Source organism: Salvelinus fontinalis, chromosome 9, assembly GCF_029448725.1.
Source record: "Salvelinus fontinalis isolate EN_2023a chromosome 9, ASM2944872v1, whole genome shotgun sequence".
Taxonomy (NCBI): Eukaryota; Metazoa; Chordata; class Actinopteri; order Salmoniformes; family Salmonidae; genus Salvelinus; species Salvelinus fontinalis.
The window spans coordinates 51,260,047-51,280,160 of record NC_074673.1 but is presented as its reverse complement, the minus strand read 5'-3'; the positions used below and the strand labels follow the sequence as shown (position 1 = coordinate 51,280,160).

General features: G+C 41.5%; 1 protein-coding gene across 1 annotated transcript in view; it reads left to right on the top strand.

Moving 5' to 3' along the window:
* LOC129862811 (GRAM domain-containing protein 2A) overlaps positions 1-19,664 on the top strand; it is a 67,787-nt gene extending 48,123 nt beyond the window's left edge. The window contains exons 6-12 of the mRNA XM_055934814.1: positions 632-730; positions 6,518-6,589; positions 7,255-7,317; positions 8,976-9,156; positions 12,425-12,518; positions 13,167-13,274; positions 15,561-19,664. Coding sequence (XP_055790789.1) covers positions 632-730; positions 6,518-6,589; positions 7,255-7,317; positions 8,976-9,156; positions 12,425-12,518; positions 13,167-13,274; positions 15,561-15,564 — 621 coding nt within the window. The 3' untranslated portion in view covers positions 15,565-19,664. The remainder of the gene's footprint in view (positions 1-631; positions 731-6,517; positions 6,590-7,254; positions 7,318-8,975; positions 9,157-12,424; positions 12,519-13,166; positions 13,275-15,560) is intronic.
* The last annotated feature ends 450 nt before the right edge of the window (positions 19,665-20,114 follow it).

The following is a 20,114-nucleotide window of genomic DNA, read 5'->3' as shown; positions in this document are numbered from 1 at the left end:
AGTTAGCTAATTACAGTATATACAGCTAAAGGCTGTAACTATTTCAAAGAGACAGAGAGCAATTATTCGAGCTCCACCGCTGATGCTCTCACCTGTACCAACCAAGTTAAATGACATGACTTGCTAATCTGAGAACGAATCCACAAGTTTCACAGCATCAAACATCGACAACACCAAACATATATCTGCTGTTTACTTATTTCAATCACCTTGACATCATCACTTTTCTGCCCCAAATATATACCATTTTAAATGACAGAATACCGTTTCCGGTTTCTGCTTGATGACAATAGCCACGCAAATACGACAACAGGTTTATTAGTTAGTACATTTTGCGATATTGACACAAATATTATTGTTAGATAAGAAAGTCCGTTGACGGCCGCTATGGTTTTTGAGTTAAATAGATCACTGTGCTTTGAGTGTTGCGAATTCAAGTATTTTTTGGGGTAAAGTATTTTTTAGGAAATGTGAAGGACAGGGGGGGACTTTAAAAATGGCAGAGTCATTTAAAAAGTTAACTTGTTTTTAGTCAACATGACGCTCTTGGCTCTCCTAGTGCTGCGGGAGTAAAGGGATGCTATGCTATTATGAAGTGCGGGTGCTAACCATGTTTGCTTTTCCTCTACAGGTGGCCATTCCGGTGGTGTCAGTACGGCTGGTGAAGAAACACAGGACAGCAGGCCTAGTACCTAACGGGTTGGCCATCACTGTGGACACCAGCCAGAAGGTATGGCTCAGCATAGTACAGCAGCACAATGCAATATATGGCTCTAAAATATATATACTGTATATAAACTACCGTTCAAAAGTTTGGGGTCACTTAGAAATGTCCTTGTTTTTGAAAGAAAAGCACATTTTCGGTCCATTTAAAATAACATCAAATTGATCAGAAATACAGTGTAGACATTGTGTTGTAAATGTTGTAAATGACTAGGCAGATTTTTTTTAATGGAATATCTACATAGGCGTACAGAGGCCCATTATCAGTAACCATCACTCCTGTGTTCCAATAGCACGTTGTGTTAGCTAATCCAAGTTTATAATTTTAAAAGGCTAATTGATCATTAGAAAACCCTTTTGCAATTATGTTAGCACAGCTGAAAACTGTTGTCTTGATCAAAGAAGCAATAAAACTGGCCTTTAGACTAGTTGAGTATCTGGAGCATCAATATTTGTGGGTTCGATTACAGGCTCAAAATGGCCAGAAACAAAGAACTTTCTTCTGAAACTCGTCAGTCTATTCTTGTTCTAAAAAATGAAGGCTATTCCATGCGAGAAATTGCCAAGAAACTGAAGATCTCGTACAACGCTGTGTACTACTCCCTTCACAGAACAGCGCAAACTGTCTCTAGCCAGAATAGAAAGAGAAGGGGGAGGTCCCGGTGCACAACTGAGCAAGAGAACAAGTACATTAGTGTCTAGTTCGAGAAACAGATGCCTCACAAGTCCTCAACTGGCAGCTTCATTAAATAGTACCCGCAAAACACCAGTCTCAAAGTCAACAGTGAAGAGGTGACTCCGGGATGGTGTTATAAGGTCATACCGAGGATCATTTAGCTATTTGATTTTGAATTTGAAGACCCCTTGAAGTATCAAAATAAATATATACAAAAATGATTTAATGGAAAAATTGTATTTGGCACAATCTGGTAAAGACCAAATGCATATTATAGCAAGAACAGCTCAAATAAGCAAAGAAAAATGACAGTCCATCATTACTTTAAGACATGAAGGTCAGTCAATACGGAACATTTCAAGAACTTTGAAAGTTTCTTCACGTGCTGTCGCTAAAAACATCAAGAGCTATGATGAAACTGTCTCTCATGAGGACAGCCACATGAAAAGAAGACCCAGAGTTACCTCTGCTGCAGAGGATAAGTTCATTAGAGTTACCAGCCCAAATAAATTATTCAGAGTTCAAGCAACAGACACACCTCAACATCAACTGTTCAGAGGAGACTGCATGAATCAGGCCTTCATGGTCAAATTGCTTGCCATAATATGGACTTGGTCTTTCACCAAATAGGGCTATCTTCTCTATACCAACCCTACCTTGTCACAACACAACTGATTGGCTCAAACGCATTAGGAAGGAAAGAAACTCCACAAATGAACTTAACAAGGCACACCTGTTAATTGAAATGCATTCCAGGTGACTACCTCATAAAGCTGGTTGAGCGAATGCCAAGAGTTTGCAAAGCTGTCATCAAGGCAAAGGGTGGCTACTTTGAAGAATCTAAAATCTGAAATATATTTTGATTTGTTTAACACTTTTTTGTTTACTGCGTGATTCCATGTGTGTTATTGCGTAGTGTTTATGTCTTCACTATTATTCTACAATGTAGAAATGACCCTTGAATGAGTTGGGGTGTCCAAACTTTTGACTTGTACTGTACTTCCATAATTTTATTTTGCTGGTACCGAGTGACCTTCAGACGAGTCTTGTGAGGCCTGTGGGCATCCTAGAGCAAAATAACCTAGGGGTCATAGTAGAGGTCGACCGATTATGATTTTTCAACGCCGATACCGATACTGATTATTGGAGGACCAAAAAAGCCGATACCGATTAATCGGTCGATTTAAAAAATATATATATTTGTAATAATGACAATACAACAATACTGAATGAACACTTATTTTAACTTAATATAATACATCAATAAAATCAATTTAGCTTCAAATAAGTAATGAAACATGTTCAATTTGGTTTAAATAATGCAAAAACAAAGTGTTGGAGATGAAAGTAAAAGTAGAATATGTGCCATGTAAGAAAGCTAACGTTCAAGTTCCTTGCTCAGAACATGAGAACATATGAAAGCTGCTGGTTCCTTTTAACATGAGTCTTCAATATTCCCAGGTAAGAAGTTTTAGGTTGTAGTTATTATAGGACTATTTCTCTCTATACGATTTGTATTTCATATACCTTTGACTATTGGATGTTCTTATAGGCACTTTAGTATTGCCAGTGTAACCAAATAGCTTCCGTCTCTCTCCTCGCTCCTACCTGGGCTCGAACCAGGAACACATCGACAACAGCCACCCTCGAAGCAGCATTACCCATGCAGAGCAAGGGGAACAACTACTCTAAGTCTCAGAGCGAGTGAAACGCTATCAGAGCGCACCCCGCTAACTAGCTAGCCATTTCACATCGGTTACACCAGCCTAATCTCGGGAGTTGATAGGCTTGAAGTCATAAACAGCGCAATGCTTAGCTGCTGGCAAAACGCACAAAAGTGCTGTTTGAATGAATGCTTACGAGCCTGCTGGTGCCTACCATCGCTCAGTCAGACTGCTCTATCAAATCATAGACTTAATTATAACATAATAACACACAGAAATACGAGCCTTAGGTCATTAATATGGTCGAATCCGGAAACTATCATCTCGAAACAAAACGTTTATTCTTTCTGTGAAATACGGAACCGTTCTGTATTTTATCTAACGGGTGGCATCCATAAGTCTAAATATTCCTGTTACATTGCACAACCTTCAATGTTATGTCATAATTACGTAAAATTCTGGCAAATTAGTTCGCAGCGAGCCAGGCGGCCCAAACTGTTGCAAATACCCTGACTCTGCGTGCAATGAACGCAAGAGAAGTGACACAATTTCACCTGGCTAATATTGCCTGCTAGCCTGGATTTCTTTTAGTTAAATATGCAGGTTTAAAAATATATACTTCTGTGTATTGATTTTAAGAAAAGCATTGATGTTTATGATTAGGTACGGTCGTGCAACGATTGTGCTTTTTTCACAAATGTGCTTTTGTTAAATCAATAACGTCAGTTTAAGTCGTCCTCCTCATCAGACGAGGAGAGGCGAGAAGGATCGGAGGACCAATGTGCAGCGTGGTAAGTTTCCATAATTTAATGACATGAAAACTAGACAAGAATATAAAACAACAAACGTACTAACCGTCACAGTCCCGTGTGGCAGAAACACTGACACAGGAGACAACCACCCACAAAATCCCCAACACAAAAGAAGCCACATATATATGATTCTCAATCAGGGACAACGATTGACAGCTGCCTCTGATTGAGAACCATATTAGGCTGAACACAGAAACAGACAAACTAGACACACAACATAGAATGCCCACCCAGCTCACGTCCTGACCAACACTAAAACAAGCACAACACATAAGAACTCTGGTCATGACGTTTCAAGTTCGCTGTCTTTGTTAGGAAGAAATGGTCTTCACACAGTTCGCAACAAGCCAGGCGGCCCAAACTGCTGCATATACCCTGACTCTTGCAATGAAGTGACACAATTTTCCTAGTTAAAAGAAATTAATGTTAGCAGGAAATATTAACTAAATATGCAGGTTTAAAAATATATACTTGTGTATTGATTTTAAGAAAGGCATTGATGTTTATGGTTAGGTACACTTTGGAGCAACGACAGTCCTTTTTCGCGAATGCGCACCGCATCGATTAAGTGCAACGCAGGACACGCTAGATAAACTAGTAATATCATCAACCATGTGTAGTTAACTAGTGATTATGATTGATTGATTGTTTTTTATAAGATACGTTTAATGCTAGCTAGCAACTTACCTGGGCTTCTTACTGCATTCGCGTAACAGGCAGGCTCCTCGTGGAGTGCAATGTAAGGCAGGTGGTTAGAGCGTTGGACTAGTTAACCGTAAGTTTGCAAGATTGAATCCCCGAGCTAACAAGGTAAAAATCTGTCGCTCTGCCCCTGAACAAGGCAGTTAACCCACCGTTCCTAGGCCGTCATTGAAAATAAGAATGTGTTCTTAACTGACTTGCCTAGTTAAATAAAGGTGTAAAAAAAAAATATATAGATATATATATAATAATAAAAAATCGGCCGTTCCGATTAATCGGTCGACCTCTAGGTCATAGTGTGTAGGTCAAACTGTTCGGACACTGCAGACAGAAGTTGACAAATCGGCTGTGCCGACTTCAGACGAATCCCAAAACGCTTGTGGGGGTCGTAGAGCAAAATGGAGAACACCATCTTGTTCGTAAGTCTCATCATAATAGTATGTAGGCCGTTCAGAAACTACAGACGATTTTGTGAGAAGTCCGATTTTCAGGATGTCTCATGCTCTGACAAACACCGCTCTAGCTCTGTCACCTTTCACCGCAGACGCGGACTTCTGAAATTTCAGCCTGTTTTTGTGGGATGGAGTTTTGGTGACCAGGCATTACATTTGTTAATATACCAATAAGAAAGAGTTCCAAACCTCTCTGCCAATAACAGCTAGTTTTCCCCTCCCCGCTGACCACTCACAGACAGTCCTAGCAAAATTCTTGCTTGAGAAATTGCTCTTTGCTCAAAGCTATTTTTGTTCCTTTTTTACTATTTTAATGGAAAACAATCACAGTAAGGTACTTAATTGTTACTCAGAAATGATTTGATATTGAGATAAAAATGTCGCTATTGGACCTTGAAAGGTCAAAGGTCACATCCATGTTCACCTTGCTGACGATGTACAGTTCTTCAGAGGTGTTTGCTTTGGGGATATGAGTAGTTTATTTGTAAAGGAATGAACAGCTTTTTCTGTACTTCATTTATCTCTGTGTCAGACGCCCATTCTTCTTGCTGGCCTAATCAAGAAAATGATTTCTGTATGATGGAAGCCTCCACACTCAATGGATCTTAATATTTTTGGATGTGATTTATATGGAGTAGTCTACAGCTCGCATTCATGGAGCTTAAGAAGACACGACCCAATGGCTTCTTGCTACTTAATCACTTTGTGATGTATTGCTTTGAGTTTTTTTGTTTTGGTTGTTTTTCTTTATTTAATTAGATCCATTGGGTCCTCAATGGGGTGGGGTTGGGGGAGGGGGGGATTGTAACTTCATTCTGTTTTGTTTGCTTTTCTGTATTTAATTAGATCCATTGGGTCCTCGGTGTGGTGGGATTGAGTTGGGGAGGGGAGGTTGTAACTTCATTCTGTGTATCTATATTCTTGTTTGCCAACAGTTATTATTATAAATATAAACATTTGATCATAAAAAGGAATGTACAGCGATCAGGGTGCTTGTGTTCTGTTTCAAACGGTAACTCAGTAGTCTGTTCTCGTTCTTGTACAAGTTAGTGGTGTGATGTAACAGGGCTCCTGACACAGCAAACGCCTTTTATGGGGTTTTATGATCCTTAGTGATGACGGCTAAAGCTGCTGGCTGCCACCTGGCTTTGTTTTGTCTTTCATGAATTAAAGAAGCTGAGTGGGAGAGACCGCTCTCAGATAACTTCAATGGGAATAGTGTTTTGGGAATAGTGGTCTAAGCAAAAAATGAATGGGTAACACTTACTATACACCTATTGTCTGTTTTGTTTATCTAGTGCACAGCTGAATTGGCTGAAGCTACTCAGTCATTGCATGTCATAACGATGTCAGTTGACAAGTGAGAAATCTAACTTTGTTGATAACCTGTGCGTCTTCACATCTGCTGTAATAGACCATTAAAGATAGTGGAGCTCAAGTGTTTTTGTTGTTGTTTTTTTTACACAAGTGTTTTGTTCTCTCTTGCAGTATGTGTTTGTGTCCTTGCTGTCCCGAGACAGTGTCTACGATGTCCTCAGGAGGATCTGTACACACCTTCAGGTGCGAAATAACCTCACAATATGCCATTATCAAAGGGACTTTAGTATACCAATAGATGCGGTAAAAAGGTCAATGGAACGCAAACCTTGGGGGAGAGAAGAAGTTTGCCGGATTGGCACCAAGTTGATATTTTCCAAATCCATCATGATTGCTGTATTGTAACAGGCCCACAATGTGGTTACTAAAGTCCCATTTGGATACATTTGGCTGTTTTCAGTGCATAACATTTAGAAAGTTGTCCCTTTTCAGGTTTAGAAAAAGTGGTTGCTAAATGCTAGCTCCCGTTCGTATAAACTGATGGCATAGCTAGCATACAGAAATTGTTGGTGGCAGTCAGACTTTTTTTACTGTAATGTACATGTATTGGGGTTGACATCCACACAAGCATTATACACCGATTTTTACCTCAACATAGTGTGAAATACACATAAACAATAGCTTGAATGGGCTAATATTGCTTGGGGGCAATGAGGCGATTCGGGATCTTTCCCCCCACCCGTTTCCATGGCATTTCCATTGTTTTGGTCGAGATCCATTGACCTCTTTACCTCATCTATGGTCTGTAAGATTGAGCAGATATCGTGGATATCAATACTGTAGTGTAGTTACACAATAGAGAACTAATAATTACTGTAGTTACAATGTAACCTTATTTTCCTCCTTAGGTGAATGGGAAGAAAAGCCTTAGCCTGAAGCAGTACTTGGAGGAGCCTAGCTCACTATCTATGGTAAGCCTAGCCAGTGCACTAAACTACACTACTCTGGGTGCAGTACAGTAGGATAGATATGGTAGCCTGGGTGCCAAGCGGATTCTGGTCTCTTACAAACACTTCATGGCATGAGTGACAAGGAGTTAGCAAGAGATCAAACACAGACCCTTACCCAGGATACAGTTGTGGTGCAACCAACCCTGCTTTACACAACAGTCTAGATCCATCTGCTACTGTTGACCAGCTGCCAAAGACCATAAATTGAACTTGGCAATGTGCAATTTACAGAATCCCTGTACTTTAAGTGTGTGTAGGGTCAAAGAGATAGATGGGGTGTAGCATTAGCATTATGCAAGTCAGAGTTAGGCATTTGTTAAAGACATCTATTTTTGAACTTTTACGGTTGGAAAGCAATATCCCAAGTATGAGCACAGTAAAGTACACACACTTTATGGTAAAAAAATTTTTTGCGCAAAATAGGTTTTTGTAGACACTACTGCACAGAGACTGGAGTGCTACTTTAAGTGTTTTGAATTTGCCCCTACACATTACTCAACGTAACTCGTAGTAGTAAATTGCACTACTATACTGAACAAAAATATAAACGCAACATTCAATCATTTCTAAGATTTTACTGAGTTACAGTTCACACTGTATAAGGAAATCAGTCAATTGAAATACATTCATTAGGCCCTAATCTATGGATTTCGACAATGGAGGCAGTTTATGGTAGAGAAATTAACATTAAATTCTCTGGCAACCGCTCTGGTGAACATTCCTGCAATCAGCATGCCAATTGCACGCTCCCTCAACTTGAGACACCTGTGGCCTTTTATTGTCCCCAGCACAAGGTGCACCTGTGTAATGATCATGCTGTTTAATCAGATTATTTATATGCCACACCTTTCAGGTGGATAGATTATCTTGGCAAAGGAGAAATGCTCACTAACAGGGATGTAAACAAATTTGTGCCAAAAAATGTCGATCGATGAGCTTTTTGTGCATATGGAAAATGTCTGGGATTTTTTATTTCAGCTCATGAAACATATTTTTGTTCGGTGTATATACACTGAAGCATGCTTCTGGCCTTCCTTGTAAATTGTAAGTCCTCTTAAGAATAAGATAAGCAGAGTGCCTCAAACTGCTGTTTTTTTGCTGCTGTTTTTAATCCTTTAGTAGACCCATTTGTGATTGTTGACGTCATCATGGGTTAAGAAGCTTAGCGTGCTGGTATTTTACTCAGGCGAAAGTCAAATGTTTTTTAGAGCTAAAGCAATAATAATCCACTCAGTGATGTGAGTGATTAAAAGGGACCTCAAACTCGAACTGCCCTTCTTGCCTTTTCTCCTCTTGATCTTTTTACTTACTGGCATAATGGTAGGTTACAATTCATTTTTTTTTAACGCATATCCAAATTAATAACAGCCGCTGGGGAAAAAAATAAGGCCAATATATAGAAAAAGAGAATGCCCACTCAGTGTTTCGCTGCTCCCAAACGTGATCATTTAATAAAGCTTAGGCAATACAATCCCTAACGTGTCAACCAAAACATTGTGATTATATCACCTAAACTTAATTAAAGATACGTTTTCATTTCAGCCTCTCTCAACTCCATCTCCTCTCTTCCTCTGCCGGCCTCTCCTCTCTTCCCCTTGCTCCTCTCCTCCCTCATTCAGGATGAGTTCCCTGTGGTCAATGACTTCCCTCCAGTGTTGAAGTGGAGGAGAAAGCCGTCCATTCCGTCCGTGTCCTCCTCTCTCCCAGACCTCCTGGGAAACTCCACCAGCAGCCTGAGTGCAGTGGACACCCCCTACCTACCCACTGAGGTTCCACTGATATTGAAGAGTAAGATCAAAGGTAAGTCCCGCTCAATCATTAATCATCATGGGGCGACAGATAGTAATTTCTTGGGTTGGAAAGGATTATTTTGGATAAAAAAATTACTCCAGGCTGCACATAAACGCGTAAAACCTGATAGAAAGTATGTAGAAATTATAATGGACCTATTTATTTGGTAATAACTGCCCTTTTTCCAGTCCACAAATAGATTTTGACAAACAAATCAGTCCAAACAAAAGTATTCACAACCTTCCTTTTGAATTTTTCAATCCTTATGTGGCCCTCAAACCCTCGATGTTGCTTTCCCCTAGAGGTTAGAGAGGTAAACCGGTGACAAGAGGGTTGCCAGTTCGAAACTTTGAATCCCGGGTCTTATGGGGAACATCTAAAAGGAAGTGAGCAGGCAACTGGAAGGTTGCTGTTGTCAAGTCCTACAAATGGTGAACATGTTTTAGGACCTCTGTCAGGTCTGAGCTCAAAGCCTAAATTGTACAGCAGTGGACAATAACCTAACCACTGGTCCAAGGTCAGATATTTTCCAGCCCTTTTATGGCCTAGTTTAGGATTGGGATGATGGTAATCTGATCCATAGAGGCAACCTTTCATCCATCACACTGTCAGCACTCTCACAAACAGCCTGTCATGTTTCTTTCCCTCTCACTCACTCACTCACCCCCCCCCCCCCCCCCCCCCCCACACACACACACACACACACACACACACACACAGCAGTGGCAGGCTCTGAATAGACCCGGCTCAGTTGTAGCTTGCATGGGTGCCTGACTGACTGATTTGTTTTATTTATCCAACAACATACCCTTGGCAAGACGGGCAACAACAAGCTAACTAAAACAGAAACAGGCTAACTTAGCTAAATGACTAAATAATACATACTTAATGACTAACATTTAAATGTAAGCTAGGCTCTGTTTTGGTCCTCTATGCCTGACATAGTCTCTCATGACAGACAGGTACCGAGATAATTCTTGACAGAAAAGAGGACTATTAGCTGATATCTCTTCCTTCCTCCACACGCAAGCTGTTGCTAATGTCACCTTTTGGGCCAAAAGTCACACGCTATTGACTCACACTGATAAGTAGGGATCTATGGCTACTAATTACCCAGCTGATAGTCTTTTTTAACCAGCGTGCGTAGAGCCACGTACGTTCTCCAATAAACTACCTGAACTCTTGATTTTTGTATGAGCGCAACTTTTTTTTTTTTTTTCCCCTTCTACTGACTAGAGCAGGGATGGGCAACTGGTGCCCCCCACCCCATTTTTTTAGGCCTGCGGACCAATTAATAAAAGGATTTATTTAATTTTTTTTGGAACTCAACAAACTTTTCCTTGAGAGTTAGAATAATAGAGTACACAAAGTGCAATTTCGAAATTTGGTTGTGCATCAGCAGATTGGTAAATTAGTCTAGTGGCCAGCTATTTAAACTTCTAGTAAGCAGTTTAGATAGTAAAAACTGCAAACGTTTGCCTCCACCCTATGGCAAAATGTGTAGAATTGCAGCAAATTAGCTGTAAAACTGAAGAAAAAAAATGATCCGCCCCGTGGCAAAATGAGAAGAATTGCTTGAAATTAGTTATAAAATAGCAAAGTATTCTCTCCGCCCCATGGCAAAATGTGTAGGATAGCAGGATTATAGCATTAATTATTAAGCCAGTGAGGAGTTTTTGTATGGGGGGCAATGACATTGTCGAATTTTGTCAAGATAAACTTTTATTGCTATTTTGATACGTGAGGCATATTTACTCTAATAGAAGGAACATCATGCTTGGGTTGTTACGAGTGTACTGATATAAGTGTGATGCACGTGACATCCCGGCGACTTTGAGAAAAAAACACTTGACATCGGAGTTGTCCCTGTTGAAATTCGAGACGTTCTGTACATATTCATGAGGCTAGCTTAGCATCTCACTCTCCATTGAATACAGGCGGTTGACGTCAACACCCCTCATCGAAGAGTTCAAAAAAGTATTCACATAACGAGATGTAACCATCAATCCAAAGACAGGAATAGGCGGGAGCTTGACAGCCCGCTGTTCCGCTCTGTGGACAACAAATCCCATTGTTAGGGCGAAGACACAAGCATCTCATCATTATTTCCAGTATCTCTGGTTGTACTTATGGCATGCCTGTAGTTCTAGAAGTATGAGAGGTGCCCTCAGAGTGGCGGGAAAAACACAGACCGCTCCTTTCATACATAATTGTACCTTCTCTCAGATCATTAAAAGCCCCGCTGTGTGGAGTTTTTAGCAGGGTCCTGTTCATTAGGCACCAAATGGAAGAAAGTGGACTGAAAAATGGAGGGACTACCTTGACTTGTCCAATAAGAAACGCCCATTTTCTGTTTGCCGTTGCGAAACATTTTGAAACAATTTCCATAGCGTGACATAATGAACAAGACCCTGTAGAGGCCAACCCCAGCCCTGTTCAAAAAGATGGCTAGAATGAAATGTTAGCACAATCAACACATACAAATCTACAAAATATATCCTACTGTAAAACTAGCTCCAAGACTAGTATTGTTACTTTCTATGTGGAAGCACCACTTCAAAGCAACGGTTATGGTTTAAAGGGTCTTGTGTAGGCTAAGTAAGGTTGTAAATGGACCCCCTGAGTAAATGGACCCCCTGAGTCCAACGTGTCTGCCTTCAAGTGTAATTCCTGCTGCATTGGTGTCAGACTTGGGATAGGAGACAGGCAGTGGCGCTTAGCTGTTAGCCACCCACATACTCAGCGCTGTGTTGACTGTGTGGTCTATAGAGAAAGAAAAGCTCAATGATAACACTAAGGCCATTATGCTGTGGTGTGTTGTCTATAGACGGGTTGGTTGTTTGGTAACAAAACCGGCACTTGCACAATGTTTATTGAAAACATAAATACATATGTGAGCACTTGTTGTCTCTCAAATATATTGTTACAGTTGTTGGTTAGCTAGCTAGCAATTCTTTGACCATATTAGCAAAACAAGACAAGGTATCAATAACAAGATACAAATAGCTGTAACAAGCCACCTATGACTCCCCACATGGTAGCGTCTTGTCATTGTTGCTAGCTATCTGACCATTCAGAATCACAACGCCAAACGGCCTTCTGCCTCATCGATGTGCACGCATCATTTTTTGTGACGTTGTCAGCCAACTCGTCTCTAGAGACAGAATAGCTTAATGCTAACGCTAATTAGCATTGCTCTCTCTTGTGGTGTTGTCTATAGAGAAGCAATTGCTCAACACTAACGCTAACCCATTTTGGTCTGTTGTGTTGTGTGCAGAGCGGAGTCTGGAGACAGAGAAGATCCTCCTGACAGAGCCAGTGCCAGAGCTGGGCCACATGGAGTACCAGCTGCTCAAGTTCTTCATCCTTCTGTGAGTACTGGACAAACTAACCAGGTGCTGTTTGTGTTCTCGTTGCGTGACAATCACCATAGGAGTTGGCAAGGCAGCCCAAACAGATCTGGGACCAGGCTTCGGACGGACCACAATGCACCCACATCACACACAGGGCTAATGTCCTAATACTATACACTTAGGAAGAATATAAATTGCATTGCCTTCTTTCCTGGTGTCACCACTCCTCATCTGCTTCTCAAAACCCATTGGATGAGAAGGTCAGAGGTCCCCCCCCCTCTGACCTTCTCTTCCCATGGGTATTGACAAACACAGGGAGTGACGACAAAGGCGATGCAATTGCGATTCTCCCTTGCTGTCATACTGCCACCTGCTGGTCATAGTAATTCTAACCAGTTCATATGACACTTATTGTACATATTACATTTGCATCTCTTTACATGAGACATTTGTCTTTTTTGTAAATGGCATTACACTGTTATTTTTCATGGCTGTTAAGATTTTTATGAATTTTATAGCATGCTTGGGGGGAAAAACTATGTTGAAGCTCATGGCACGTTACTCACATAATGATCCATAGGCCTTTTATTATAGCTGTCAGTGTACACGTGTGGAAAACAATGTGGTAATTGTGTGGTGAAAGTGTATGTCTCCTGTCTCCCTCAGTATCATTCTGCTCATCATGTCCTCCTGCTACCTGGCCTTCCGTGTGTGTAGTCTGGAGCAGCAGCTGTCCTTCCTCAATACACACCCGACAGTGCACATGAGAGAGAGGTGAGGGACACGCATGGGCACACACACAAGCACACACAAACACACACACATAAAGGCATGGGCACACACTTATACACACACACACACTGAACACACATATACAGCAGTGGCAGTCGGTGCCGTTCAAGATGAGTGAGCTTAGCCTTATTTCTATTACAGCATATTGGATACCTGTCATTCATATTCCATTCACCCAGTTCAATGTAACATCGATAGGTTTAGGCTACTACATGATACTCGAATTTGCCCTATACCCATCATGAGGTTGCTACAACCTAGCCTACAAATGAGTTTATAACGCAGGTCGAGAGACAAACTGGAGTAATCAAGGTGACAGACAGTGACACACATTCAATACCACCTTGCACACTCTTGCTTGCGTCTAGCTGATCTGGAGTATCATCATTAGTCCAAACCGTTGCAACTAAAAGGAGAGCTTCTATTGGACAAATTCAGGTTGGTCCCTCTAGGGCTATGCAATATGGCCAAAATATCATATCACGATATTTGTTCAATTTATTACGATATGACGGTATTTTAGGTTTTTGAATAATACAAGTTCTAAATATGGTTCATGAGTAAAGCATAACCCTAGGGTGGCGGCAACACATACATTTGAAATGTTTTTAATGGGGATTTCTACATTCTGATTGTTTTATACTGTTCAATCAAACTTCAACCAAAAGTTGGAATATATTGGATACAGTGTTGTTTGACATGACAACGAATGAAAAATCCAGGGAGGGGTTATTTTAACCGTGTTGGAACCAAAGTGCTGGTCAGTGTTTCCCAGTGGACCCTAATTAGAGGTTACATTATAGGTCTCTACTGATGTAGCTAAAATATTAATGTTTTACCTATTCCTCTCTGATTTAGAATATAGAGTTGCACAAAAGACATGCTGAAGACAGGCTGCATTTTCTAGCTAGCTAGCTACATTTGCTCTGACTAAGCACATTTAGCCAGCTAACTATCGATGAACATTAGTGGCTAATACAATTGATTTTAGCCACAACTTGCTAAGAAAAGACAAACTAGTTGTTTGCAGACAGTAAGATGCACAAACTAATAGTGTCGTCATAGAAGGCTTGTGGATTTACAGCATGTTAAGAAGCGAAGTGGAAAGCAGCGCCGCTGTCACCGTCTTGTTGCATCTGCAGCATTGACCATGCAGTGGCTGTGACTCGTGGTAGAGCGCTCTCCTTGGGTGACAGGGGGTGGGGCTTGGCGTGTGTGGAAGGAGAGCGGGAGAGAGACGACTCAAGTAGCAAAATGAGTAAACGATAAAAAAAAAACAGTCATTACACCCGGTGGACACATTAAACAAACCATACATTGAAATACCGTAATACAAGGTAAAGTAAAAACCCAAACTGGTACGTGCATCAATACCGGTATATAGTCAAATACGGTATGCCGCCCAGCCCTAGGTCCTTTCGTTCAGAAATGTTTTGCGACAGAATCAGTGGAATAAATACAACCCAAAAGCTTACCTTGACTTGGAAGAGTTGCAGTGTTGGATAGCCTTAGCCAGCTAGCTAACATAGATAGCATTCCTCTCTGTTTGATTCAGGTTGTTGAATAGGCTAAATTAGCTGCATTAGCTAAGTATGTGAAAGGTAAACTATGCTTCTTCTCCTGGAGTCACCAGAAAATGCTAACATACGTTTTTCAGGGATACAGTATTTGCAACCTAACTTCTGTTTCCCCTGAAAAACGGAAGTGGGAACTCCGCTCAGGCGTCTTTCTACGCCTGCCACATTAGGTTAGTGAAAGGTAAACTAGTAACCATTTCTCTCTCGCTGCTGCCTTCCTTCATTTTTCAAGAAATTAATTTGTTGAAAACTGTTCACCTATTGTCTATCTCTATCTGTGAGTCAACTACTCACCACACTTTATGCACTGCAGTGCTAACTAGCTGTAGCTTATGCTTTCAGTACTAGATTCATTCTCTTATCCTTGGATGGACAAGTTGTTAATTCATACTGCAAGAGTTTTTGATAGATTGAAGAACGTCCTCTCGAAGTCGTCATAATTACTGTGTATGGAAGGGGGTGAGAACCATGAACCTCCTAGGTTTTGTATTTGAAGTCAATGTACCCAGAAGACGGAAAACTAATCTTTGTCCCCCAGTCCCTTTGCTCATTTCCTATCTCAAGAGTGCTGAATGCTTTGATAAGTCATATTTGCTGCATAGTCATATTTTACCATATATAACATTATATTCCCACTTCAAGTTCAGATAGTGTTATTGCTATGCCAACGTGCATGTTTGTCTCCTCCCAGGTAACACTTGCTGTATGCTGCGTCCCCATTGGACCTGTCAGTCACGGAGGTTCTCCTGATGATTGGGCAAACAGAGACTCGGTTCATTTACCTGTCCCACCATGTAGGTGTGGAGGAGTGCCCTGCTGGTTCAATGAGAAGACAATGACTTGAGAAAAGCCAAGACCTGAAGCAAAAACTGCACTTAAACAGACAGCCTAGTAGGTGGTGCCAATGAGTCAATAATCCTCTTGTCATTCCTTAGAAAGACTATGGACCCCACGGACAGGAGACTAGGATGGAATGAGGAGAATGGAGGAGGATTGGAAGTAGAGGACTACAGAGTAGATGTCAATAGGGCCGTGCCAACCAAGTTCACCTGATTTTGACCTTTGACCTCAATGTCCTTATTTTACTGCCAAGGAATTACAATTCCACTCGACTGATCAGACACTTTCGCATTCAGGATTTCAGAGACTAGAGTCTTTTTTTCCCAGAGACTTTTTCAACAGGAACACTTTTTGTGTACACTTTTGTGGAGAGTTGCTGCCAGAGAGACTGAAGACAAGGCATTCCATTCTGATCAGGAACTCAACCTGACCTGGTCAAACAGTTCCCACCGCAGCCCACAAGGCAATGTTTACTGAGCACGGTCACTAAGGCACGAACTCTCCTGTACCCTAATGAAGAAACTATTTCAATAGACATTATTAGAACTTTATCTGTCTGTCAGAATTGTGAGATGATATGCTAGAGTTAGGGCTGAATTATAGCGGTCTTGCCATGCAAACTGAAAACACGGTACCGTGTGTGTCAGGTGAGGTCGACAAGTCATGAGGTGAAAGGTGCGCGTGTGTGTGTCAGTGTGGGTGCGTGTTTATGTGTGTATGAGTGTTTTCAACATTATGTGTGCAACTTAACAAGTGGCTAGGACTATCTCAAGGTAGCGTGCAGCTTCTCCACCTGACAAACGATGCCTGCATGTAATGTAATACTAGATATTGACTGAATTGTAAAGCCATTGTCTGTGACACTGTTGCATGGATGTTATCGATGGAGTGGGACTAACGCAGAGTAAAGCAGTGAAGGTATTGTGAGAGACGCAGGTTGACAGTGAATGTCGTTGCTGTTCGCTTGTTCTTTAATGTTCCATGTGGAGGTGTGTACTATAGAGATTGTACAGTACTTGAAACCTAATCATGCATTTCATAGGAGATTATGTATTTATGTAATCCATGGTGTGGAAAAATATGGCCTCCACTTCAGCTACTAGGTGCACCTTTTAAAGCGTATCCGAGGCTGGGCAGAGAGAATTGTGTAGACTAGAGTGTATTTACTACTAGAGCCTGTATGTATTTATTTGTGTGCAATTTTGTACTGAGTCAGAAAGGCATGTTGTTTTTAGTGAGTCGGTGTGGGTGTTTGTTCACTGACGTATTTCTGACATGGGTCGTGTTCATTTTGCACAAAATGGGGGGGGGGGCTGATTTGAAATGAACTACTTGGATTTGTCCAATCGTGCCCTAATGAACACGACCCTGTCTTGCAGTAGGGCTGGAGTCACAGCAGTGCCATGCGTAACTGTGAGACAGCAGTGACTAATAAACAGCCTTCCTTGCCTGTGCCTCTTGTGACCTTTGACCTCTTGTGCACACACTTCTTTGCCCGTGCCTCTTGCGACCTTCCACCTCATATAACTGGATCCCAACACTGGAAATGGAAACATCTGGAAGAAATAATGGAGGAACATCAACACTAGGTCTTCCCCCTACTGACCTACAGCCTATTTACCGTGCAGGGGGTTACTTTATTACAAGTGTATGAGATGTTAGTTTAGTTGGGAGAGGCTATGGTAAACACAGTGATGAAATGTCCACTCCCTTTTTATGTATCGGAGGGTTAAATGTATGTATTTATTGTTTGCAGATGTGTTCTAATGCTTACGGTGCATTCGGAAAGTATTCAGACCCCTTGACTTTTTCCACATTTTGTTACGAAACAACCTTATTCTCAAATTGATTATAAACAAATGTTTCCCTCATCAATCTACACACAATACCCCATAATGACATAGCAAAAACAGGTTTTTATACATTTTTGCAAACATATTAAAAGTAAAAGAGTGAAATATCACATTACATAAGTATTTTGACCCTTTACTCAGTACTTTGTTGAAGCACATTTGGCAGCGATTACAGCCTTGAGTCTTCTTGGGTATGACACTACAAGCTTGGCTCACCTGTATTTGGGGAGTTTCTCCCATTCTCTGCAGATCCTCTCAAGCTCTGTCAGGTTGAATGGGGAGTGTTGCTGCACAGCTATTTTCAGGTCTCTCCAGAGATGTTTGATCGGGTTCATGTCCAGGCTCTGGCTGGGCCACTCAAGGACATTCAGAGACCTGTGTTATCTTGGCTTTGTGCTTAGGGTCGTTGTCCTGTTGGAAGGTGAACCTTCGCCCCAGTGAGTCCTGAGCAGGTTTTCATCAAGGATCTCTCCTCTCTGTACTTTACTCCGTTAATCTTTGCCTCGATCTTGACTAGTCTCCCAGTCCCTGCTGCTGAAAAACATCCCCACAGCATGATGTTGCCACCCCCATGCTTCACCGTAGGGATGTTGCTAGGTTTCCTCCAGACGTGACGCTTGGCATTCAGGCCAAAGAGTTCAATCTTGGTTTCATCAGACCAGAGAATCTTCTTTCTCATGGTCTGAGAGTCTTTAGGTGCCTTTTGGCAAACTACAAGCGGGCTGTCATGTGCCTTTTACTGAGGAGTGGCTTCCGTCTGGCCACTCTACCATAAAGGCCTGATTGGTGGAGTGCTGCAGAGATTGTTGTCCTTCTGGAAGATTCTCCCATCTCCACAGAGGAACTCTAGAGCTCTGTCAGAGTGGCCATTGGGTTCTTGGTCACATCCCTGACAAAGGCCCTTCTCCCCCGATTGCTCAGTTTGGCCGGGCAGCCAGCTCTTGGAAGAGTGGTTCCAAACTTCTTCCATTTAAGAATAATTGGGACCACTGTGTTCCTGGGGACCCTCAATGCTGCAGACATTTTTTGTACCCTTACCCAGATCTGTGCCTCGACACAATCCTGTCTCAGAGCTCTGCGGACAATTATTTGTACCTCATGGCTTGGTTTTTGCTCTGACATGCACTGTCAACTGTGGGACCATATATAGACAGATGTGTGCCTTTCCAAATCATGTCCAATCAATTGAATTTACCACAGTTGGACTCCAATAAAGTTTGGAAACATCTCAAGGATGATCAATGGAAACAGGATGCACCTGAGCTCAGTTTCGAGTCTCATAGCAATGGGTCTGAATACTTATGTAAATAAGTTTTTCTGTTTTTAATACATTTGCAAAAAATCTATAAACCTGTTTTCGCTCTGTCATTATGGGGTATTGTGTGTAGATTGCTGAGGAACATTTTTATTTAGTCCATTTTAGAATACGGCTGTAACGTAACAAAATGTGGGAAAAGTCAAGGGGTCTGAATTATTTCCCAAGGCACTGCACATTACTATTACTAAAGTAGAGTTTATAACGTTGTATGCAGAAATCTGTTTGTGTTACTCAGCAATAAGTTATGGATAAGACAAAGAGCTGATTGTCTATGAGGGGAGGCACATAGGCCGTGTTACTTACTCCATACAATCAGATGGTCTCTCATGAGTTTTTGGATTGTGTTGGACTTCAAGAAACCCTATTGGATATTAACAGTGTCAGATTCTACTCTACATTTATTTTTCTCCCAGCTAAAGAGCCAAATTGGTGTGACTATTGGATTATGACCCCCCCACCCCTCAGGTAGCCTAGCGGTAAGAGGCAAGCCAGCAACAGGAGGGTTGCCATTTCGAATCCCAGGTACAATTGGAAAAAATTGGTTGGGAAGTGAGCTGGCAATCAAAGGGTTGCTGGTATCAAATCCTAGATGCCATTGCCTGCCGTTATGCCCTTGATCAAGGCACTTAACCCCCCCACAACAACAGCTCCCAGGTCGCCCAGTGCGGGCACCTCTCCCTCCAAAAATTGTGCGTGTCTTTTGGAGGGGTTGGGTTAAAAGTGGAAGTTAAATTTCGTGTTGGACCTTGTATGCAATGACCAATAAAAAGTGATCTTCACCTCAGTCAATGGGAGCCTTTGATGGGGGATGTACAGAAGTTTTGTTTTGCTGACACACCCATGACACTGGCTACACATTGGGAGAGGCACCACTGACAAAGTAGGGGGAAAATAGCTGGAGTTTTGCTATTGGTTACAAAACATTGCATACCCAATGGAAATACGATCCCTATTGTCTGTGGACGTATATTATTATATTATTCAGCAAAAACAGACCCAAACTCAAACTAAGAAGATATAGTTGATATAGATAGTTATTGTTATGGGCTTGTGGTAAATCTAGACTTGGTTGTTGGCTGTTCTATGGTTTCTAGCTGTAGCAAATTCATCCGGAGTCTAGTACAGCTCTGGGTTTTGTGAATTACTGTCTGCAGTCCATTGGTAATACTGCAAGCAGCAACAGTATTTGGAGCAAACATTTCCAGCCTACGTGTGTGAAGTTGCTTGTGTCTCT